Here is a 24,974-nt window from a genome sequence, read left to right as displayed (position 1 = left end):
GTACAGAACGTGCAGTTGTAGCAGAGCGAGCAGGCATTTGAGGGGATGAACATGCAGTTGAGAACAGGCAGTTATTACTCACACAATGAATATTAGCCCTGTGACATCACCGACAGGACCACCTTCCCCCTCTGCAGCGGCCTCCTGTCAGCTCGGGTGCTCAGGCAGCTCAAGTCGCTGAGATAGCTCCGCACCACCTTCCTGTCTCAAACCACAAGGAACTGTTTAAAAAAAGCAACAATCTTACACAAGCAGGAAACTAAATAATAAGTTTTAAATACTCACACGAAGGCTCCTTACAGTGCAGTCGATGTAGGGCCATCGGATTTTTCCCCCAGCCCCGCTTACGGCAAAGCATTTCCTACCTGCCTCCCCCAGCGCTGCTGATTCACATTGGTCCATAGTTCACACGTTAAGCTGCTTTCACTACCCCCACCCACCACGACTGCGCTTTTGCTTCACACCTAACCTCTGTTTCGTTGAGGTATTCATTGTGTTAACTGCGTCAGAATGTGACTGCAGTGTAGCAGTGAGGCCCAGAACAATGGGTCCAAGCCCACCCCAGTGACATCAACACGTAATCCTGATTGGCACTCTGTGCGGTACTGACAGAAAGATTTTCTGCTGCTAAACTGCATGCAAGGTAGCTGTAAAAGATCCAAAGCACTATTTCAAGAACAGTCAGTTCTTACCGACTCCCTGCTCTGTATTTATCTGCTCATTGTCCAGTTGCTGCTGTTTGCAGTAACTTGCTATTTATTGACTGCCACATTTTCTGCAGCCATTATTGCGCTTCTGCAGTACTTCATCAGTTGTAAGGAGCAGTGAGATGTCCAGAAGCTGGGCGTTGCTTTCCTGAAGTTATGACTGTTTCATATTCTGTGTATGTGTCTCTCTCGGGAGATAGGAAGACAAGGAAGGTTGATAGTCCCGTAGCTCACAGATCACCTGATGCACTGGAAGGATCAGTTCATCCTTCTTTGTCCTGCTTTGTAAATTTGTAAAGTTCCTTCCACATTGGCCAAAACAGTTAACTACTTATGTTTCCCAGATGAGTAATTTTGGGATTGGTAACTCTTGGGGAGCCTTATCCACAAAGGATGGATGGCGAGATCCCAAACCATCCCAATTCTCTCTCCTCCCTCCCTCCATTCCCTTCCTGCTTCCTCCTCTCATCCTCCAGAAAGATTGATTAGTGTATGAGGTATGGATTCAGCTGCTCTGAAAGGAACTGAGTGGTCCAGAAAATCCTCTCTATCTCATACACTAAGTAGCCAGAATTAAGATGCTCATTATTGGACGTCACAAAGCTTGGAACTGTGACAAATAGGGAGGATGGCATAGACAATCTGGCTGAATGAGCAGGTAAATGGTTGATGAAATTTGGTATAGAGTATTGTAAGATGATACACTTTAGCACAAAGAATATGGGGACAAAATATAAACTAAATGACACAGGGAGGGAGGGACCAGGGTTTGTACAAAGTCCTTTAATGTATCAGTTCATGTAGAGACAGAGTTTAATCAAAAAGCGGATAAATTATGTTGAAACTGTATAAAGCATTGGCTACCTACAGCTGGGGGTTCGTAAACAATTCCAAGAAAGGGTGCAGAAAAATTGCCTTAGGAAAAAGAAGGCTGAGAGGAGATCAGACAGACGTATACAAGGTCAGGACTAGTCTAGGCAGGGTAGATAAAGGTAGATAGAGGTTCAAGGAGAAGCATGGGGACAGATTTGGATAAAAGGTACAAGGAGAAGCTTTTTACTCAGACAGCAGTTCTGATCTGGACTGTGTCGATGGTGGAAACATCATCAGAGCTTCAAAAGGGAGGCATTTGAGAGAAAATAAGGTGCAGGAATATGAGCGAAGCGTGGGGGACAGTAGGATTGCTCTTTGAGGAGCTGGAATACACTCAATGGGCCAAATGGCCTTCTTCTGTATCTTGTCAATTCCATTATTCTATTAATTGTGCATTGTGAGTATGAATTCATCATTTGATAGAACAGTGCACTGCGTAAACACTATTTGTGTAGATAGAGGAGCAAGACCTTTGCAGGCAGTGGGCAGCAAGGCATTTTAACTTGTCTAGCTCAAGGTTACTTACAATAATTGCAGCCCATTTCTGCTGAGATCAGTGACCCCATCACAGGCCGGTGATTCAGCTGGGATCTTCCTAATCTGCACAGCCCACACACACACAAGGCAATCCATTCTAAGTTCAATAAGTGGCTCCCACTCGTGCCATTCAATGTATTTATTATTCAAAAGCAGAATTAGGTCAAAGATTTGTTGTGACTTGTAACATTGCTTTGAAGAATTTTCATTTCCACATGTAGAGGACAATTACTGCCATGGGAGAGATTGTGGACAGGGGTTGACTATATGAATACACATTTTCACATGACACACAACAAATCCTTTACTGCTTCAGCAGCCTAATATGCACCTGCCCCATTTTCAATTCCACAAAAATTCAAAAGAAAGTGAAATTACCAGTTGATTATGTAACATCATGGCAACCAGCCCTCATGTATGAAGGAGTGATGGTGGTGGGTGGGTGGTTGGGACAACATGCACATTCAAAACAAATGGAAAGGAAGGAATGTGCACAAATGGTGTATTAAAAAATAATGACATGACTTCCATCCTACATTAACATAATGTCAAATATCTCATGTTTAATGTTATTGCCTTGAAGTCACCAAGACAAGACATAGAAGGACATGCAATGCCTTTGGAACGAGAATTGCAGTGGGTCAGAGGAGGGGACAAAATCATCAAGAATGAAGCAGGAACTAACCAATGGGGAAGAGAAGTGCTGTGAAGTGGAGGATGTATATGGTGGACTTTTCTGCAGATTGTTAGTCATTCTCTTCCGTGCAAAGTTCCCTGTTCCTTTCCAATTTGTATAAGTAATGGATTGGAGATAGGGTTAAATTTATGATAGGACTTACAGTAAAAGGACCATATCACAGCAAAGGTTATTTACTCAACAACCAGCAACCAGCATCTATTTGATCAGCATTCAACCCAAATACAGGAGCCAGATTTCATGACTGAAACTCTTGCAAAGCTCCAAGAGCAAAATTACTTTTTCAGTAAATTATAGTTAGTGGAGGATAGCTACATAATATGGATGATATCACTTCACTTACGGCAGTGACTGACTAGGGAATGAATCCATTCTTCCTGGAACTAATGCAGCCAATTAGTAATTCTTAAAACGTTTCCATGAGAGCTTCAGTAACCTGAGCTGAACCAGTATCACTTCTACTTTCTGTCTCACTAGTGCAGTAAATGAGGGACAGTTCTATTGTTACTAGGTTCCACAAGTGCCAGGTTATTGTACAGGGAATAAGGATGTGGCGGCTTCTAGTCTGTACTTGCTCAGAGAGTTTGTACTATTTGTAGTCAAGAGATATTGTACTATTGCAGCACCAGGAAAAAGTACAGGAAAGAATAAAAGACCAGCAGCCCTTTCCTCTGAAGAAGGGAAGGCTGAGGAAGGAGCTGAGAGATCTTTAAAATTACAAAGTAGGTTGACAGGGTGGATGGGGAGAAACCATTTCTGTGTTAGCTGAGCCCAGGTCAAGGCAGCAAAAACATAGGGTAAAAACTATCACATCAAATAAGGAATTTAAGGGCAAGATCATTATTCAGAGAGTAAAGAAAATATGGAGCTTACTTTCTGCAACAAGAGGTTGCAGCAGAGAACTGTGCTCCATTTAAGAAGGACATGAAAAGGCCTTGGCGAGTAGGGTTAAGGAAGACCCCGAGGCACTTTTCACTTATGTGAAGAGCAGAAGGATGACGGGAGTAAAGGTAGGATCGATTGGAGACAAAGGTGGGAAGATTAGGCTGGAAGCTGTGGAAGTGGGTGAGGTCCTCAATGAATACTTCTCTTCAGTATTCACCAAGGAGAGGGGCCTTGATGACACTGAGGACAGTGTTGGTAAGGGTAATGTTCTAGAGCATGTTGATATCAAGAGAGAGGATGTGTTGGAGCTGTTAGAAAATATTAGGACAGATAAGTCCCCAGGGCCTGACAGAATATTCCCCAAGCTGCTCTGCGAGGCCAGGGAGGAGATTGCTGAGCCTTTGGCTAGGATCTTTAATGAGTCCTCTTTGTACACGAGAATGGTACCGGAGGATTGGAGGGTGACAAATGTTGTCCCCTTATTCAAAAAAGGTAGTAGGGATAGTCCAGGGAATTATAGACCAGTGAGCCTTGCATCTGTGGTGGGCAAGCTGTTGGAAAGGATTCTTAGAGATAGGATCTATGGGCATTTAGAGAATCTTGGTCTGATCAGGGACAGCCAGCATGGCTTTGTGAAGGGCAGATCATGTCTCACAAGCCTGATAGTATTCCTTGAGGAGGTGTCCAGACAGATTGATGAGGGTAGTGCAGTAGATGTGGTCAACATGGATTTTAGTAAGGTATTTGACAAGGTTCTACATGGTAGGCTTCTTCAGAAGGTCAGAGGGCATAGGATCCAGGGAAGCTTGGCCGTGTGGATTCAGAATTGGCTTGCTTGTAGAAAGCAGAGGGTTGTGGTGGAGGGAGTGCATTCAGATTGGAGGGCTGTGACTAGCGGTGTCCCACAAGGATCGGTTCTGGGACCTCTGCTTTTCGTGATTTTTATTAATGACTTGGATGAGGGGGTAGAAGGGTGGGTTGGCAAGTTTGCAGACAACACAAAGGTTGGTGGTGTTGTGGATAGTGTAGAGGATTGTTGAAGATTGCAGAGGGACATTGATAGGATGCAGAGCTGGGCTGAGAAGTGGCAGATGAAGTTCAATCTGGAGAAGTGTGAGGTGGTACACTTTGGAAGGACAAACTCCAAGGCAGGATTCTTGGTAGTGTGGAGGAGCAGAGGGATCTGGGGGTCCATATCCACAGATCCCTGAAAGTTGCCTCACAGGTGGATTGGGTAGTTAAGAAAGCTTATGGGGTGTTAGCTTTCATAAATTGAGAGATTGAGTTTAAGAGCTGTGAGGTAATGATGCAGCTCTATAAAACTCTGGTTAGACCACACAAGAGTACTGTGTCCAGTTCTGGTCACCTCATTATAGGAAGGATGTGGAAGCATTGGAATGGGTGTAGAGGAGATTTACCAGGATGCTGCCTGGTTTAGAGAATACGCATTATGAGGAGAGACTAAGGGAGCTAGGGCTTTACTCATTGGAGAGAAGGAGGATAAGAGGAGACATGATAGAGGTGTACAAAATATTAAGAGGAATAGATAGAGTGGACAGCCAGCGCCTCTTTCCCAGGGCACCAATGCTCAATACAAGAGGGCATGGCTTTAATGTAATGGGCAAGAAAGTCATGAGCAAGAATCTTGGTTGATTTTCTCTCCTTAGGTCACAAGCATTAAGATTAAATAAAAATCTCCACTGTCTCTTGACACAAATCATCATTCAACCTTTACCAGCTGACTCATTGCTGAACATTTCATTCCCAATTTTAATTACAATTGTGAGTCTCATAATTTTTTAAGTTCATAAGTTGTGACTATGACGCTAACACAGACTGTAGGAGTGTTACAGGAATGTAAGAGATAAAACTGACTCAGTGTTTACTGGCGCGTTGCTGATGCATTTACAAATGTCCTTAATTTTTCTGACTGGGGCAGACTCTCCCACCTGGTGACCTTGGGTTTAACACCCATTTCAATTATAGGTTAGGTCAACAACAGAATGGACATAAGGACTATAATACAAGACTGCAAGGAGATCAGCAAACACTAGCAGGCCGTTAACTACAGAAGAAACCACAACAATGAAGATTAAATGATGTGAGGAACCGCAGTCTTAAATGGAGTTTAAGGGACCATCCATAAATATCACCTGTTTTGAAAAAGTGCAGAATGTCTGGAGAATGAACATCTTAATTAATGCACTGTTTTTCACATTTCCAGCTAAAATGATGCTTAGAAGGGTTCACCTCAGCAAAGAGGGAAGAGCAAACAGCAAAGAAAAAGGGAAGCAAAGATATTTGGTACAGTTCTCCTTCCTGGATTTTAATTTTGTGCTTATCAAGGTGTGTCAAATGATAACAGATATGAAACCAACACGTTCCAAGAGAGAAATCAGGAAGCACTTTCCCACACAAAAGAAAATGGAAACCTAGAATTCTTTCCCCGAAGGGATGTAGATGCTGGGATCAAATGATTTTTTTAATCTCAATTCCGTTAGTGAGTTGGTGACTGGTAAAATTTCTGGGCAGTTGATGGGAATGGAGGGGGGGAGGTAAATAGATTACCTGGAAAATTGGTGAGGGAATGGGATTTTTCTGTGGCCCGGTATAGACTTGCTGGGCTGAACGGCCTCCTTCCGTACCGTAAGGAAATGTGGAATTATTTGGAAACGAGATAGCTGTTGCAATCTTGGAAATACAACGACGTGCATGCAGCAAGTTGTGGGGCATTCACCGGATAACGTGCCTGACTGCTGGTAAACGAGGGGCGGCCGTGGGCCAAGATATTGTCCCCAACTGTGCCATCCGACCATTCACATGCACGAACCAATCTCTGGTCCGAGAGCTGGACTGTCTCTTTACTGCAGAGAAGGAAGTCACACGGCTCCAGATTCCAGCAGGGCACCGTGTCTCTGGACAGCTTCAGGAGCGTTTGGGATCTGCTCCCGCTGTCAACCCGGAAACCCCCACGTAACCCCTCGGGGACCCTGAATCTCAAAATTAAATATCTGTTACCTCGCATCATTGAGAGTTTACTGGAAATGCCATGTCTAATGGGAGGGAAACTCCGCGGACGACGCTAGACCTGAAGACTGTGGAGGGGCTCCGGGAGCCGAGGGCTCAGCCACACACGCCCCTCCCCTCGGCCGTGGGCTGGGGTCGGGGGCCCAGCCGGAGCTGCTGCTGCTGCTGCCGCTGCCCTGTGCGGGGGTAGACGGGGGCGGACAGCAGATCCGATGCTCATCAGCAGCCCTCTCACGTTTTGGGAATTCCCCCCCCCCCTTCCCTCCAAGTACGTCAAGCGCGATTAAACACGGGGAGGGAGGAGGTTTCACTCAGTGTGGTGTGGGGCGCCGTCGGGACAGGATGGTGTCGGGACCTGCAGTGCTGATGTTCGCCGTGCTGGCAACCGTGGTCGCTGACAGCAGCTGTCCTGCAGGTAGGGAACGAGTCCCGGGTCCGTTCAGTCTGCAGCTCCTCGTCAACCTCTCGGATTTCCCTCTGTCCTCTACACTTCTGATGGTTCTAACTACTGTTCGAGTGATGCACTCCTGGGCGCCAAACTGTGACTGCAGATTCGTGCTGTATTACCTTGTACACGTGATAGTCCTTCCTGCTTATTTGAATGAGAAACGCCGGAGATATTCAACAACTCAGGCAGGATCTATGCAGAGAGAAACACATCCTTTGGGATGATCGTTCAACATCTGTTTCTCTCCCCACAGATGCTGCCCGACCTGTTGATTATCGGCATTCTCTGCTTTTATTGCAGATTTCCAACGTCTGCCGTCTTTTGCTTCTCTGTGCTTTTCCTCTGCCCCACTTTGGTTTATTTACTTGCCTCAGTCTTTCATCCTAATTCGCTTTCTAGCAGCTTCCCTCTCTCAGGGAAGACTGCGTTGAACACTAACTTCTCTCTCTGTTCTGGTTTATTCCATCTTTCACTCATTGTTTGTTTTGGGGTTTCTATTTTTGCGTAATTTTCAAACTAAAACTTAAGATATGCAGCTCCCTCACTCAGTGGACTGGAGCATTGTTGGTTCAACACTAGAGATCTCTCTCTTATTCATTTTGAAAAGAGAGACAGGAAATCTAGCTCTTTCATTCATAAATGTGAAAGGTATGTTTACACTGGTGAGAGCAAATAGAAGACGAGCTCTTTGCCACAGGTTCTGAAGGAAATGTTGCATAATGTCCCTTTTCAAAGCATCACTCATTTTGCCTATTTTTGCTCCGTCCCATTTGTGCCCTGAACCCTTGACCATTTTACCTTGAATCCTACACTCAGCCTGGTGAGGAAGAGGGAAAGAAGGAGGAAAACTGCAGATTCATGAACTTCGTTGGATTTTTTTTCTGTTAGACAATGTTCCTATTTGCAGCTGTTGGGCCTCAGCAATTCTGCTTGTTACTGAATTGTCAGATTGGTCACTAAATAATTGGAGTTGTGAGAGGCAGTGGGGTCAGAGGGGTTGGAAGGAGAACTGGAAGGCTTGCAGAGGAACGGGAGTTGGTGGAAGCTTTGCATTGGGGGTGTGAAGGGGAGAAGGCTAACAGAGAGCTGAGGGATTGTGGAGGGTTTGCAGAGGGGGGAGGGACTGCAGAGGGGTGAGGGTCTGTGGAGGGGTGAGGGTGTGTGGAGGGGGAGGGTGTGTGGAGGGGGTGTGGGGTTGTAGAGGTCACATGGGGTGAGGGGTTTTGGGGTTTGCAGACAGCTGGGAGTTTGCAAGGTTGGAGCTGAGAGGGTGTGGGGAGTCAGGGTAGGTGAGGAGGGGCCCAGGGGGCGGGTGTGGACAGGTTGAAGTGCCACCTTACACCACGTTTGTTGTCAAGACCCTGCTGGCAGCTGAGAGGATAAACCACAGACCTCACTGATGGGCAATAACTTACTGACTGAGCTTCCTCACAGGGAGTTTTCAGGGGTTTCGTGATTCATTATGGACTTGAGATTATTTACATTTCTTAAGAACTATTTTTTGTCAATCTGATTCTGCAAAAATTTTTTGAAAATTTTGTCGGTTGTCTGAGTTGGGGATTTGAGTCTTTAAGTCAAGGAAGGAAAGAATTTGCATTTCTGTAGTGCCTTTCACAACCTCGGGATGTTCCACTTCATCTCCCAGCCAATAAGGTACCTATTTCAGATCTAGTTACTGGTGCAATGAGGAAAGAGAACTGCCAGTTTGTGCACAGCAAGATTCCACACAAGGCATTTTAATGTCCGGAAGATCTGCCTCAATCCATCCCTGAAACAGCCCAACTGTGCAGTGAGCTGTCTGCTTCCACCTGAGAGGGCAGCTGGGCTGTCGGTTTAACATCTCACCCAAGGGATGGCACCACCGACAGTGCAGCTCTCCCTCAGTACGTCCTGGAAACTTCCAGCTGAGACTGTATCCTCACCTCTCCTGCGCTACCTGAGGTGTGGATGTTACTTTTGGGGTCATTGTGGAAATAATTTAGGAATGGCGAATTTTGCCAGCAACTGACCCTCCCCACTTCACAAGGGAAGGAGGGGCAGTTGATGAGGTGGAGGGGGTGGGAAGGAGAGGTGAAGGCTGAGAGAGAGGGCAGGAGAGAATTGAATTGAGGGGTCTGGGTTAGGCCTAGGTTTGTTTTCCCTTGGTAATTCAGTGAAGTCAAAGTCTGTTTGCTGAGGATCGGTCGGGAATCTCTGGTGTTTTCCTTTCCTCTTGGCCCCTGTGGGAGGAGGATTCATTTCCAATTGCAGATCTGACAGAGCAGTGTCTCAGGACACAATACTAGCTTGTTTTAAATTCCCCCAATCACCATCGAGTGCCAGCTACACCAGTGTGCCCACAGGCTGTTCAAACGAGAGTGGGCTCACATGCGGAGGAGGATCAGCTAGGGGACAGGTGATGCACCTGGCCCACCCTGGCTCTCAGATTGGTACTTCACCCACACTTTGGATCACCCCTGGTATCCTCCAAACTCCTGAGTCGGGTTAGGAGAGAGTTTGTGTGAGGTACTGGATGGTGGGTGGGGTAGATTTGGGCAGCGTTGGGTCCTGAGAGGAAATCAATCCTGTTCAGCTAAACTAACAGTCCAATGTCTTTCTTGTTGACAGGCTCATTTCGGAATATTCACACCGGCCAGTGCTCACCTTGCCCAGCAACGACATACTCAGTCAGCCCGAACAACCAGTCGCAGTGCAGCAGGTGTCGAATGTGTACCGGAGGTAGGTGCCTCCGACACATACACAGCCCGCTGGACAGTGGCATCAGGTCCTGGTTCTGACGGGGAGTACATAGGGGAGAGAGGGGAGATGGGAAAGGAGCAGGGTGGAGGAAGGGAAGTGAGAGGGTTGGGGAAGATATGGGGAGGGGGAGAAAGAGGAGGAAACAGGAGTGGGGGAAGAGGGGAGAGAGTGTAAAGGAGGAGAAGGAAGAAAGGATGAGATAGAAGGGGGGAGGAAGTGGGGAAAGGAAGAAAGATGAGAGATACCCTTGACCTTGAAAGAATTGCTACATGGGACCCCCATCCCGGAGACACAGCCTCTCCTGCCCATGCCTGCACACCACTCGCACTACACTAAAAAATGATGTAATTCCAGGTAACTTACTGGGGTATCAGTGGTTTTAGTTACACTTTGCCTGGGTCCATGTTTCTTACAGCACCCTTGGTGAGCACCACTGGGCTACCAACTCGCTTCATAAATTTTACTGTCTCTCCCTGCCTCTCCTGCTCTCTGTCTCTCCCTGTTTCTCTCCGTTTCTCTCTCTCTCTGTGTCTCTGTGTCTCTGTGTCTCTGTCTCTGTCTGTCTGTCTGTCTTTCTCTCTCTCTAAATTTCTCTTCCCCGTTCTTTGGTTCTCTCATTTTCCCTTTGCTTTTCTATTTCTGTTTCAGTAGCTCAGTTCTTCATCCCCGTTTCTGCCTTTTTCATTCTCCTGCCATCTCCTACAATGTCTCAGTGATATTGAAGTAGCAACAGAAAGCACTGGAGACACTCAGCAGGTCAGGCAGCAACTGTGGAGAGGGAAATAAGAATTAACATTTCAGGTCGATGACCTTCCTTCATCATCAACAATCCTCAGTGACATGTGTTTTTGCTTTTGAAAGGTAAATTTGAAATCCTACATCCCTGCTTGGCGACCTCCAACACCGTCTGTGGCTGTAAACAGGGATTCATGTGCACAGGGAAAGACTGTAAATCTTGCAAGCCGCATATGAAGTGTAAGAAGGGACAGGAGGTGGAACAAAAGGGTAAGGCTATTCTGAACAGTCTTCTTTTCAAATATTTGTTCATGTTTATTAGTTACTTCGAAGATATTGTGACAATTTACAAGTATGGTCTGTAGACACCTGTATAATTTGAATGTTATCTAATCAACATTATCCAATTGACAGCACCTCCCAAACGTATAACCTTTATCACTGGGAGGTGCTAAGGACAACAGATGCATGGGGAAATCCCGCAAATTCCTCACCAAGTCGTGCACCATCCTGACACGGAAATATATCAGAGGTCCTTCACTGTCATTGGGTCGTGGAATTCCCTACCCAATGGCATTCACCACAAGGACACTAATGGTTTAAAAATGCTCACCACCTTCTCAAGGGCAATGAAATGGGGACAATAAATGTTGGCCTTTGCCGTGATGCCCACATCTAACAAGTGAATAAAAATAAAGTCTGTATAATTCTTCATATCCTGAGGATTGCCTGTTAAGTACAGTCAATATAATTGGAGCATTTTCCAGTTGCTTCAGTCAGAGTATTGTCCAATCAGTATACTCCAATGGCACCTTATCTGGTCAGCGTACTCCGTACCACACTTTGCAGGATTAGTGAGCCAATGAGTCCATTCTGGGATATTATCAGCTTGTTATTCATTTTGGATTGGACCATCAGACCATAACGTAATATTTGGCCCCTTTAAACACCTCTCACCACTGATCTTGCGAGGTAGAAGGGACCCTTGAGTGCGCTGTTGGTGCTGACATCACAACCAGCTGAATCACCAGAGAAAACACATCATCACCAAAGCCACTTCCTCTTGGCCAATACGTTCGTGTAAGTAGGTGAGAATGTTCCAGTCTTGTCTGGTACTGTCTGCTCTATATCATCTGAGATCAGTTGTGACTCAGTCTTAGTGGTGATCCGTGCTGGGTGAGGGCTAGGTTTGGGACGAGGCATCGGCTCAGGGTCTGGGCTTTGGGGCACTGATGAGGGCATTGAGCACTGGATCTTTGGGTTGGGGCCTATGTCCCAGCATCTTGCCCTCTGGGCTATTACTGGGCCATCCCATGTTACATTTCCATTGCTGCTCTGGCTGGAAGTGGGATGTTCACAGGATTTATTTAGGGAAATGAAAGCTTTGATGCCCTTGGCTGGACTATGACAGAATGCAGTCTGTTTCTTTGGGACCCCTCAATTCCTTAGCACAGTCAGGCATCAGCAGTTTGATCCGAGTCTTCCTCTCGCACGGAACTGGTCCTGGAGCCACTAACCCTCCGTACACTCCAAATCACTGTACACACTCTGTGATCCCTGTGCCACCCTGTGTAATCCCCACCATGTGATTCTAATCCCAGTTCTTCAGTCCCCATGTACTGCTTGGCATTACCGTCGACACCACTTTGTGAGGGCTTCTAACATTTCTGTACCTGCTCTGTGAGATCCAGTCCTCCCATACCTGAACCATGTTGTACCCACTGTGTGTGACCCGCTCCCTGTTGTATCCACTGTGTGTGACCCGCTCCCTGCTGTACCCACTGTGTATGACCTGCTCCCTGTTATACCCACTGTGTATGACCCGCTCACTGTTGTACCCACTGTGTGACCTGCCCCCTGTTATACCCACTGTGTGTGACCCGCTCCCTGTTATACCCACTATGTGTGACCCGCGCACTGTTGTACCCACTGTGTGACCCGGTCTCTTGTAACCTCTCTGTCTCCCTCTGGCCCCGAGTACTGGATCACATTTTTTTTGTTGACTCCTGCGATTTTCTCCATGAAACATTCACTTTAACCCCACATGTAGTAGCGTGGGAAGTGAATATTTCCGGATAAGCCTCTGCCACCCAGTCTCGGAGGCACAACTAACCGAATCCTCTCTGCTTTTCTCTAACAGGCGACTCATTCAGGGACACAAAGTGCAAGGACTGCAAGAGCGGCACATACTCTGACACAGTGGATGGTGTCTGCAAACCCTGGACAGAGTGAGTTCTCCCTCAGAGGTGTGCAGAGAGCATGAGGAAGAGCAATGTCTGATAGATGAGTGAGGGGGATGTGACTGGGGCTTTGGAACAACAGATTTCCTGAAAGAAATGTTAATGATAATAGAAACCATGTCAACTTATGGGTCATCCTTAAAGCAAAAAAAATCTGACAGATCTCTGCAGAGTTGTGCTAGGACTTGACCTTGAGCCACAAAAGCAGGTGATGAAGTAGTTGCTGAGGGGCAAGTGCCAGGAGTAGGGAGAGACAGAGGTAGTGCTATCTAGGAAGGGAATTCCAGAGGCTGGGGTGGAGGTGGTTGACAGCATTGGCAGTGACTGTGGAGTGATTTGGGATCGGGGTACGAGGTTGGGACTGGGGAAGTGTGGATTCACAGGGCTGGGGAGGGTGAGACCCCTCTAAATGAGGAAAGTCAGACAGGGTTGGGGATGGTGTGGGTGTAGTGGGAGGGGGGGGCATTGGAGGACACAGACACCCTCGGGCTAGGGACCAGTCAAGGCAATAGAGCATGACCGAATTGTTTGGCTGCAGCTGAGCCAGAACAGCAGCAACCTTGAGCCAGGTCAGTGCTGAACTCACCAGCTTCTGCCCTGAGCACTGGGCAGGGAGACCATGGGAGGGCGGCTCAGGTGCCTGTGGGAGTGTTGTGGATGGGTCATTCGAGAGTGATGTCCCTTGTCACGGGTGATGATGAAGAAAAGCCACTTGTGCAGGTGCTCAGTGAGAGCCTCGTCCTTCGGAGGAAAAAGACTCTGGGTCAATTTTCTTTAAAAAAGGGTGTTGGGCAATTGCAGAGGGAGCTGATAAGGCAAAGTGTGTAAACTGAGTGTAAGACGATGTGACTTGGAGGTCACTCTGTTCTTTAACCCAACGTTGTGTCGTGGTTTATTGTACCAGCTACTGCTTTCGTGAGAGACTCCATGGGTTGCTTCACTGCACTGCATTGTTCCTTTAAGAGGATCTCCAAGGAGAACCTTATTGGGGGATTGGTGTCCCTTTAAGCACCCGCGGTTGGTGTTACTCACATGTGAACTGGCGGCCTAGAGCCCGAGCTGCTGATGGAAAATTAAAAATTCCACTCCTACCCACAGGCAGCAATCGAACTCATCATACCCTCCCTCTCTCAACACAGTGAAACTAGGGCTGAATTAACATCACTGTTCAGAAGCTGATGGTTCACTTGCGATACTGTAACTGTAAAGTCAGGAAACACGTGTTGTAGAGTGTAAAAGAAAATCAGATATCATCTCAACCACTTTAAACACAGGACCTCCTACAGATAAGACCAGTCATTGCATAAGTTTCCAGAGAGAATTCATTGAGCAAACCATGAGTGAATTCACATTTGCAGTCTGTACATGTAATCCCCTTTGGATGTTTATCATTCTAGCTGTTCAGCAAAAGGCCTCCAAGTGGTGAGGAATGGTTCCAGGTCGGAGAATGTAATGTGCGGGTCTCCCCTGACAACTCCAGTGCCTATAACCAACCCAGGATGGTTCAAACCCAGAACCCCGACACAGCCAGACCGTCCGAAGATCCAAGGTAGGAATGCTTAACAACTTTCCCAAACGTGAAGGTTAAATGTCATAACTAACTGGCACTGATGGAGTAGGACAAGTTGTATCCAGCTTTGAGATTGCAAAGTGACCAATGTCGGGAATTAAAATAGTCCAGGATGGTTAACCTTTAGAGGAGATCAGAAAAGTGGAAAAGGAGGAGGGGTAGCACTGATGGAAGGGCCGTAGCTAAGGAACAGTAAGGAGCAGAAAACGTTGCTGAGAGTTGTCTATAAGTTCCCAAGCAGCAGTGTTAATGTAGAGGGTGATATACATCAAGAAAATAGAGGAACATACAACAAAGCTAATACAATAATCATGGGGAATTTTAATCTACATGGAGTGTACCGAAGAAGCAATGAAGCCACAGGCTATTTAGATCTGGTACTGTGCAATGACAAAGAACTCATTAGTAGTTGTGGTCCCTTCATGGAAGAATGATCTTATGTGATAAAATTTTATACAAACATTGAAAGTGATTTGGTTCAATCTGAAATCAGGGCCTTAAATTGAAAACAAACTACCAAGGTATGAGTTATAAGTTGGCTACAGTTAATTTTGAGACTACATTAAAAGATATGGGAGCAAGCTATGGCTAACATTTAAAGAATTAGTACATAGTTTATACCTTTTATATATACCTTTTTAAAGATCAAGAACCCAGAGGAAAAGTGGTCCAGCTATAGCTAATGTGAGAAGTTAAAGATAGTATTTGATCAAAGCAAAAGGTTTATAATGTTGTCTAAAAGAAGGATAAGCTTGAAGCTTGGTATAAGTTCAGAATTCAGCAAAGGAGGACCAAAACATTGATAAGGAAAGGGAAAGAAGAATTCTAGGCTAGCTAGAAACAGTAAAAGCTGTAAAAGTTTCTGTAGATGTGTATTGAGGGAAAGAATTGCAAAAGATTGTGTGGGTCCCTTGCAAACTGAGGCAGAATAAATTATATTAGGGAAAAGGAAATAATTGAAAAATTAGACAGATCATTTGTGTCTGTCTTCATGGAAGAAGACATGGAAAACCTCCCAGAGATAGTGGAGAACAACAGGACTAGAGCGAAGGAGGAGCTGCATGAAATTAGTATTGGTTAAGAACATGCTATTGGAGAAATTAAAGGGTCTGAAAGCTGATAACACCCAGGGCCTCGTGACTTGTTTCCCAAAATGTTGAAAGGTAGTGGCTATGGAGATAGTGGATCCACAAATTGTCATCCCCTGAAGTTCCATGGAACAGTTCCTACAGAAGGCAGCAGTTATAACCTCACTATTTAAGAAATGAGTGAGAGAATAAGTGGGAAAATACAAACCATTGGCTGGGAAAATGGTAGAGGTTATATTTAAGGTAAAACCAGTTGAATAATAATGGAATTGGGCAGAATCAATATGGAATTATCAAAGGGAAACCCCATTTGTCAAATCTTTTGGTTTTTTTTTGAAGTTGTAAGTAGCAGAGTGCATACTGTAAAGGGGAAAGTACTTGGACTTTCAGAAAGCTTTCACCAGGATACCAAACAAGAGGATCTTCAACAGAATTGGAGCACATGGGATTGGGGAGAAGATACTGTCAGAGACCACGGATTAGTTAATGGACAGAAAGCAGAGAGCAGGATAAATGGGTAATTTTTGTGTTAGGAGGCTGTGACCAGTGAGGTGCTGCAGTGTGTATCAGTGACTTGAACATAAGAAATCAAAGCAGGGGTAGGGTATTTGGTTCCTTGTGCCTGTTTGGATAATTGGTAAGATCATCTCCGACCTTTTGTCTCCTGCCATGACCCCCTATCCCTTGATTCGAAAGTAAACCAAAACCTACCACTCTCTGTGTGGAATATACTCAGTGACCAAGTTTCCACAGTCCTCATAGGTAGAGAATCCCAACAATTTACTAGGCTCTGTGTGAAGACATTTTTTGTCATCTAAATCTAGAATGGCTGATCCCTTACTTTGAGACATAGACACCCTGTGTGGAGAAGACATCATCTCTGAATCTACCCTGTCAAACTGCAGAATGGGATCATGTTTCCCCTGGGGTGGGAAGCATAATCATCAGACTGGTGCAGTGACCAGGTCTGATTGACAAAGTTAACCAATCAATCAAGTGTCCTTATCCACTTGTATTTTAAGGCAGTTTACAACTTGCTACAGAAAATTATTTTGACTGCTCCATACTTAGTACAGAAAACAGGAGACTTACTTGCTGCATCACTAGTGGGCTGCTCTCTGTTCCCTCTCCAGACAACAAAAATGATGGGATAGTTGCAGTTATCGCCATAGTATTGCTGCCGTGTGTCTTCATTCCGTTCACTCTGTACGTTGTGATCCAGTCCAAGAGAAAGCAGAAACCCATCCCAATGGATATGAAAAGCAATGGTAAGTGTATGTTCTGCATCTCACACCTCTTAACCCACCCAAGACAAACACCTGCTTAATATGAGCAAGGAAAGATAGGGAGGTGCAACATATCTGATCTTTTCCGAACATGTCTCCCTACTTCCCCTCTGTCTGTGTCCTTCATTGGCACAACCAACCTCCACACCCACTGCCTCAGACACATCTTGCAATCTGTGTTTGAGAAATGGAGCATTTCTTTGTCTTCCAAGCCCAATATCTTTGTTTTCATGATTTTAACTCTTAAAAGACAAGATTGTGGCACACCACCTCTGCATACCACCACCTCTGCACACCTCTGCACACCACCACCTCTGCACACCTCTGCACACCACCACCTCTGCACACCTCTGCACACCACCATACCTGTGTAGCAGTTACCTTAATGGGGCGGGAGAGGTGAATGCATGTGGGAGATGGAGACCAGCGGGTGTGAGGACGGGGCATGGTGAAGTATGCTGAGTGGAGGCCTGTGTGGAACAGGGACCAGCTGGTGTAACTGACCTGTATCTGTCCTCTACGGCTCCATAATAGCAATTTACCCTTGACACTGTTCCTAGCTGTTTCACAAATTCTTAATGTTTAAAAAGGTGGGGTTTAAGGGGTACCAAGGGAAAGGACCACTCTAGGGAGGGAATTCTAGAGCTTCATGCCAACATTGCTGGAGACATTGGGGTTGTAAATTGGACCAAAAGTGGGGCTGGAATTTAGCAGAGAGCAATTTTAGGAAGAGCCATTTTTTGATGAGGAACAATTATAGGCAGTAAAGTGGAATTACTTTTCACAATTCTTCTCCACTTAGATGTCTTAGAGGAACTTCCATTTGCCTTGACGGTGACAACAGACGACCGGTGCAGCTGTCACTCTCCAGAAGAGGAGACGGGAGACTGGCAGCTGCGGCAAGAGACCACCCCGAAACCTCCAGAGTGATCCCAGACTTCCTGCACAGCAGGGCCAAGGACTGGTCTTTGAAATGATTGGGGCAGCATTATGCAATAGTGGAAGAAACACAAGATCAACAAACTTCAGTCTGCTTTTTACTCCCAACATGCAACCTCCCAGAAAGAATTGTTCAAAATCCTTTGCATTGTGTTTATGTGAATTCGAAATGTTATGGACAATAACTCTGTGGGATTGAAAATAATCACATTCAGAGTCATGGATAACCTTCCCCCCCACCACCCGCCCCCCCCCCCAGCTTTGGCCCTCAATTTCTGTTCATTCCTGAGATTATGGTGTTTAAAATGATTCTTATGGAAGGCATGCCCTTAAAATTCTCTCTTTCTTCATGACCAAGTCTGGTAGTGAGCTAAGAAGGTCCCACATTCAAGAGAATTTGCAAAAGAACCAGGGAAAGGTGAGAACTGTTTACTCACCCTCTTCTGATCGACAGTAAACTGCTTGAGAAAGTGGTGGAGACAGATTCAGCGGTAACTTCCAATAAGGGAATTACATCAGTATTTTCGAAAGAGAATTTTGTAGAGCTGTGGGAAAAGAGTAGGAGAAGTGGGGATAACTAAGTCATTGGTGAGGCAGGGTGGCTGAAGTAAGGGATGGGGAGAAGGAACGGATAAGGATGAGGGAGTAGGTACACGACTGGGGTCGAATGAGGTGGTGAGTGACTGGTGGTGCAGCAGCCCATTGGAAGCAACATGTTGCAGCAAAGGTGAGGCTCTTGCTGTCTGAGGAGCAGCTCTAACGTCATGTCTTGTATCATATAAACTGTCCGTTGTGTTGTGGCTTGTTTTTTGGAGGAGGAAGAGAGAGAGAGCGGGGTCTTTGGCTGAAAGCAAAGATTCAGCCAATATGGAAAAGGGGAGTGTTTAGGAGAAGGAAGGGATTAGAGAGGATTTAGTGGGTGGGGTTTACTGTGGAATGGGGAAAGGGTAACTTTGATCATGATGTCAACTTCTTTTATTTCAAAAATAAACTTTATTGTTAATAAAATAATATATACAAAAAGAAAAACAGTGCAAAACTCAATACATTCTTAGTTTCATTTGGTCAATACACTCATTAGTGTTAACATATTTCTTTAACTTTAGCATCATTGCCACTCATGAGGCCCCCTGGGGCAATCCATCCCTTTCATTGTTTGAAGGGCATCCCCACTGGGCTTAGCTCCTCCATGTCCAGTAGCGGAAGGAGCCTGGACTGTGGTCCTTCCCCAGCAGGCCCTTGCATTGGCTGCACCGAGCTTCAGTGCATCCCTCAGCACGTACTCCTGCAGCCTGGGCTGTGCCAGTCAGCAGCATTCCTTTCTGGACATCTCGCTGTGCTGGAAGACCAACAAGTTTTGGGCAGACTAAGGAACGTCTTTCACCAGGTTGATGATCTTCCAGCAGTACTTGATGGCGTCTCTGTGTGTGGGAACAGCCCATAGATCAAAGAGTCCTCTCTTACACAGCCACTCAGGATGAACCGTGACAAGGTTCTCCACGCGCTCCTAGCAAATCCACAGTCTGCAAAGAGGTGGATAACTGAGGACAACGTGTGTTGGGAATGATATTTTGACCAAACAGGAAAGATGTGGCCAGGAGGGCCCCTTTCCCCACCAGCCAAGTGAGGTCTTGGTGCTTGTTGGTGGGTTCTGGTGATGAGGCATTCTGCCAGATGGTTTGGACAGTTTGCTCAGGGAACCACCCCACAGTATCCATAGAGTCCCTGTCATATTCCAGGTCTGGGAGATCAGCGTCAGGCTTAGCCCAGGCAGATGCTCAGTAACACCAATCATGCTGTTTACTGGGCACTGTAGGGAAATATTTCCTGCATGTAAGTTATTTTCAATAGTGTGATGTAGGATAATGTATTCACTTTTAATTTTTTTGTAAGTCATTGTTGGAAATAAACAAATTTCTGTTAATTCTGCTCCTGCAGTGTTGGGCTCATGTTTTCAGGTTGGGTTTGAAATGGGTCGGGCGGTTGACTGCATGTTTTATTTATTCATGGGATGTAGATGTCACTGGCAATGCCAGGATTTATTGTCCAGTTATGATTGCTTCTGTACTGAGAAGATAGTTGAAAGTTAATCACAATAGTTGATCTGGAGCCAATTTGGCCAGAATAGACTGGCAGAACCTCACTGACGGACATCAGTGAACTGGATGAGTTTTTATGACAATCCTGTATTTATTGAAATAATGGATACTCATACTAAAACTAAACTTTTGTTTAAGTTCCAGGTTTATTTAATTAACTTGAGTTTGTATTCCCCAAGCTTCCTTGTGTGATTCAAACTCATGAGTTTAGATTAAAAGTCCAGAACTCTGGTGCTAGTTTGGCACATTAACCACGATGCTGCTGAACTCTGTTCGTTGAGTCAACATCATTTGGGCTTTGACACCTCAGAACACTTGGGATAATAATAGTTGGGGTACTCAACAATGATCAGCAACAGGCCACTGACTCAGCTCCAACTCTTTCCATTTCTGGAGAATTAAGGACTTTCCTGTTTGGTGCAAACAACTCCAGAGAGACTAGGAACTGAAAAGCAAAAAAAAAACAACTGCGCATACTGAAAATCTGAAACAAAAACAGTGTTGGAAATTCTTATAAGGCTCTGATTAATAAACAATGAGATGGGTGCAGTGGTATTAAATGTCCTTGGCTCAGAGAAGCAGGGTGTAGAATCAGTGTGGGTGGAAATAAGGAATAGCAGGGGAAAGGTGTCAATGGTAAGTGTATACTCTGCCCCCTCTCTGAATAAATACAATAAATATAACTATAATAGCTTATGATATACTAAATGCTTTCATTCTTTCATTCTCATTAGCCTTTTGGTTCCTAACAATTCTAAGAATTTGTTAGTGTCCTCTTCTACAACAAAGTATTTGTTTAACTGCTCTGTTATTTCCCATGATAAATCTCTGACTGTAACTAATCTACATTTGCCTTCACTAATCTTTATCCTTTTACATATTTCTATAAACTTTTACATCCACCTTCAGAAGAGCAGGAAGGTTATGCTCCAACATTATAAAACATCGGTCAGACCTCAGCTGGAGTACTGTGGCAGTTCTGGTCACCACACAGCAGGAAAGATGTGATTGTGCTGGAGAGGGTGCAGGGGAGACTCACTGGGATGTTGTCTGGGATGGAGCATTTCAGTGACATGGAGAGACTGGAGGGGACGTCTATTTTCCATGGAGGTTAAGAAGGGACATGCTTGAGGGACATAAAGTTATGAGTACAGATGATGCAGGAAACTTTTCCCCATAGCAGAGGTGAATAAAACTAGAGGACACTGATTTAAGGTAAAGGGTGAGAGGTTTAGAGGGGATCTGGGAGTCCTTATCTTTTCTCTTTAGCATTCTGATTTCTCTTAATTGGGATCCTCCCCCACCTATTGAGTTTAAAGTCCTACCTACCTTCCCAGCTGTTCAATTTGCTAGAACTCTGGTCTCAGTGTGGATTGGATGTACAGGCCCTCCCCGGGTTACAGCAGGGTTCTGTTCCTGTGAACTGTTTATAACCCAGATATTTCACAAATCGGAAGTGCAGCCGTGAACTGAATTCCCACTCAGCAGAAGATGCCTGCACTTCGGCGGCAGCCGGCAAATCCGTCCCATCAGTCTCCTAAATGTCAAGCATTCATAAACTGGGGAGGACATGTAGTCTGTCTGAACGGAATAGCTCCCTCTTTCCTGTTATGGATGCCAGTGTCCCACCACTTGAAATCCTCTTCACCCACAACAATCTTTGGGCCCCGCATTCATCTCCCTGATTTACTAAAGCCTGTGTTAATTTACTAGTGGCTCAGGTAATAATCCACAGCAGGACCACTTTTTTGTCTCACCTGTGTTGGTGGTACCTGTGCAGACCACAATAGCTGGATCCTCCCCCTTTAAGTTCCTCTCCAGTCCAGAGTTGTCCCTAACTCTGGCAACACACAGGCAACAGAGCCTTCAGGTCTCATGCTCCCAGTTGCACTTGTCAGTACCTTCCCCCGAACTACACTGTTCCCTGCTACAACCACCTTCCCTTTCACCATCCCCTCAGCCTCCGCTTGAATGGCCTCCTGTAACGGTGTCATCGTTAGTTTGCTCATCCTCTCTCCAGCCCCAACACTTGACCCCAACATCATAAGAGCCTTAAATCTATTGGTCAAATGCAGGGACTGAAGCTCCTGTAATATCCCCTCCTAGATCCCTGTACCCCCCCTAACTGACATCATACCTTTCTGTCCTTGAACCTTGCGTCAATTCTAAAAGATTTAATCTGAAGTAACTGGAATTGTCAGGGAATGCATAATCTTGACATAATATCTGATTAGTTGCTGGGCCATTTTTAGGTCATGGTATCTGTTTTGGATACTTTAAGGAATTTTATTAGTGTGCTCTGGGTATTCGCTACTAACTGATGCTAGTTATGGTTTGATCATTTATTTCATCCATACTTACACTAGTCCCTGCAACCTGTCCCTAAATGTATTATACAGCCTTTATGTCACTTTATAGTTTGGTCACTGGGGCCCTATGCCACTTGTAACAGAATAGTTGGTTTCAACAGCTTCGCAAATGCTGCAGACTCTACCTTCAGCTTTCCCTCGGGGGATTTTTCTGGGTGCAGGTGTGAGCAGTACTACATCTGTGGCACCTTGAGATTTTGGTGGCGTGGGCAGCTGATTCAATTCACACAAATTGCTCTTCCTTCTCTTTTCTTATTAATGTAAACCAAAATTAAATTGCTCTTACATCCTGAAATAAAAGCAGAAAATGCTGGAAACACTCAGCAGGTCAGGAAATATCTGTGGAAAGAGAAAGAGAGTTAACACTTCAGGTCAAAGATCCCTTGTCATGATTGAAGCCAGAACTGCGCAGTTCTGGTAAAGGGTCCGTCACTTGCTTCTCATTCTTGACCTGCTGAGTGTTTCCAGCATTTTCTGTTTTTATTTTAGATTTCCAGCATCTGCAATTTTTTTTTTGATTTTCTGCCTTTGCCTCCTACTTTTCCCTAATTAGAACTGACATCAGTATTAAAAAGACATGTGAGTACATCCTTTATGTTCCAACTTCAGCTGCTCTCCCTGAGAAGGTGAAAACCAAAAAACTGCAGATGCTGGAAATCTAAAACAAAGCCAGAAAATGTTGGAAGCACTCAGCAGGTCAGGCTGCATCTGTGGGAAGGGAAACAAAGCTAACGTTTCAGGTTGGAGCCCCTTTGTCAGAACTCCCTGAGGAAGTAATGGTTGATGAGCACCAATCAGCTTCATTGATCACGATCTCACTCCACCCGATCCCCAGAAGTGGCACCACTCTCTCTGTTCTTCCTTGTAGAAATAAAACAAAGTTTCACTCTGCATGACTCTGTTTTAATGATCTGGGCCACACAGATCTGGTTCATTAAATGAACTACATACGTATTTACAAGTTTGGGTCCTCAAGTCCCATCTCCCACTCATTCCCTGAGAAGCTGATACTGTCAGTTACCATATAGCTAACTCATCATCCTCTGAGATCCACCATTTCACTGTACCCTCTACTGTGTCCTTTGCTCTCCATTGTTACTTTTGAGGTTTATATTGTATCATTTGATTAATGTAAAACCCTTCTATCTTCTTGGGTAATTGTGCAGCAGGAACTGATATCATATAGTGCCTATAGCGTCACAGATATTCCTACCCTAATCCTCTATGCCTCATCCTTATGGTTTGATGTGTTTGACCAATATTCCCTGCAGCTTGTTGATAAAGCTCCTCCAATCATCTTTACATCTCTGTCCCAAGTTACCTCATTCTCCTGCCTTTGGTCAGAGTAAATACTAACATGTGTACTAACTTTCTCCTGTGTCTCCCTGTCATTAACTCATGGAGTGTGTATCCCATTATGTGGGAGGTACATCCCCTGATATTCATTGACACTGACGGTAACACTTCATCCCAATTTTCTCCTGTTCACCCAGTCTGTTCCTGAATTTCTTTTACCTCTATCCATACATTTGACAATTCCTGATGTCTGTAGATTAACTGTTATATGCACTTCCTTTCAATACCCAGCAGTTTCAAGGTCACTTGCATTACTAGTCAGGGAAACCTGACTTGACTCTCCAAGGAGAGAATACCACTCACATTGAGACTTTAGCTGTGGTCAGGGTAGTAGCTGCCCTTGTATGGAAAGGGCTCAATCTGTTCCCCTCATTGGATGTTGGGCGAGGTTCTGATCATGTAGATTTCTCCGATTTCCTACCACATCCCAAATATGTGCAGGTTGGTAGGTTAATTGGCCACTACAAATTACCCCAAGTGTGTAGGTGAATGGTAGAATCTGGGGGTAGTTAATACGAATGTGGGGAGAATTTAAAAAATGGGATTAATGTAGGATTAGCGTGAAAATGGGTGCCTGATGGTGTAGATTCAGTGGATCGAAGGGCCTGTTTCCGTGCTGCGTCTCTCTATGACCTCCTTCGACTGTACGCTGATGTGGGTTCCCTACATACCCCATGTTTACTGCTAGGGTCAGTGATTCAGTGACTCCACCTGTAGTGGATCCCAAGGTTATTGTAAACATAACAAAGTAGTTAACTGCTTGAGAGGTAAGTAATAGATGTCCTGCACACATTGACAATGAGAGGTACATCCCATCAGTCCAAGTTTGCGCTGGACTAATTCTAACAGTACTGCACTGTTAGTTCTGCTTAGAGGCTTTTGTTCCCAAGTTTGGAGCTTTCTGAGACTTTTTGTTAACCTTTCTATTCTATTATCCTATGGTCCACTCCCATTCAGCTGTCTTCATGTTAACACACTATAGCAGGTCCAGCTAAACATCAATAAACTCACAGAATTATCCCTTGTCCCACAAACAACATGAAGGCTGAAACACCCTCCGGCATTGGTAGCTCCTGCACTGTGTTCCTTTTTACTATGTCTATGTCCGTCTCTCTTTGCTTCTGTGTGTTTCCCCAAACCTGTGTGTCCTTTCACCCTATCTGAGCCTTTTTAGGTCTCATCTTTAGCCCACGTTGTTTTAGGAGCTGTAACAACTACACCAGCAACACCATATGTTCTTCAGCAGTGTCTGTAAATAGCAGCAGATCTGCTCCTGGTAGAAAAACCTTCAAAACATTTAGCCATTCACTGATGGATATGGATGGACTGCAAGGGGACCTGTGTGGCTGGCACCTCCAGCTGCCCCGAAAGTGTAAAAG

The 24,974-nt window shown here is 45.2% G+C and overlaps 1 protein-coding gene across 1 annotated transcript; it reads left to right on the top strand.

Annotated features, from left to right (window-relative positions):
* Window positions 1–6,666: 6,666 nt before the first annotated feature.
* LOC127583452 (tumor necrosis factor receptor superfamily member 9-like) lies at window positions 6,667–19,619 on the top strand. Its single transcript, XM_052039472.1, has 7 exons — window positions 6,667–7,141; window positions 9,782–9,892; window positions 10,775–10,918; window positions 12,789–12,876; window positions 14,286–14,437; window positions 16,680–16,814; window positions 17,635–19,619. Exons 1-7 carry the CDS (start codon window positions 7,069–7,071, stop codon window positions 17,760–17,762), a joined length of 831 nt encoding a protein of 276 aa, XP_051895432.1. The 5' UTR covers window positions 6,667–7,068; the 3' UTR covers window positions 17,763–19,619.
* Window positions 19,620–24,974: the final 5,355 nt, after the last annotated feature.

Source organism: Pristis pectinata, chromosome 26 (assembly GCF_009764475.1).
Source record: "Pristis pectinata isolate sPriPec2 chromosome 26, sPriPec2.1.pri, whole genome shotgun sequence".
In the NCBI taxonomy this organism is placed as follows: Eukaryota; Metazoa; Chordata; class Chondrichthyes; order Rhinopristiformes; family Pristidae; genus Pristis; species Pristis pectinata.
Note: the sequence above shows the minus strand (reverse complement) of the source record. Positions and strands in the feature narration are given on the sequence as shown.

Coding starts and splice junctions, on each gene's coding strand:
- LOC127583452 (XM_052039472.1), top strand. CDS start 7,069: ATGGTGTCGGGACCTGCAGTGCTGATGTTCGCCGTGCTGGCAACCGTG. Junction 7,142..9,781: donor TGACAGCAGCTGTCCTGCAG/GTAGGGAACGAG, acceptor TCTTGTTGACAG/GCTCATTTCGGAATATTCAC. Junction 10,919..12,788: donor ACAGGAGGTGGAACAAAAGG/GTAAGGCTATTC, acceptor TTTCTCTAACAG/GCGACTCATTCAGGGACACA.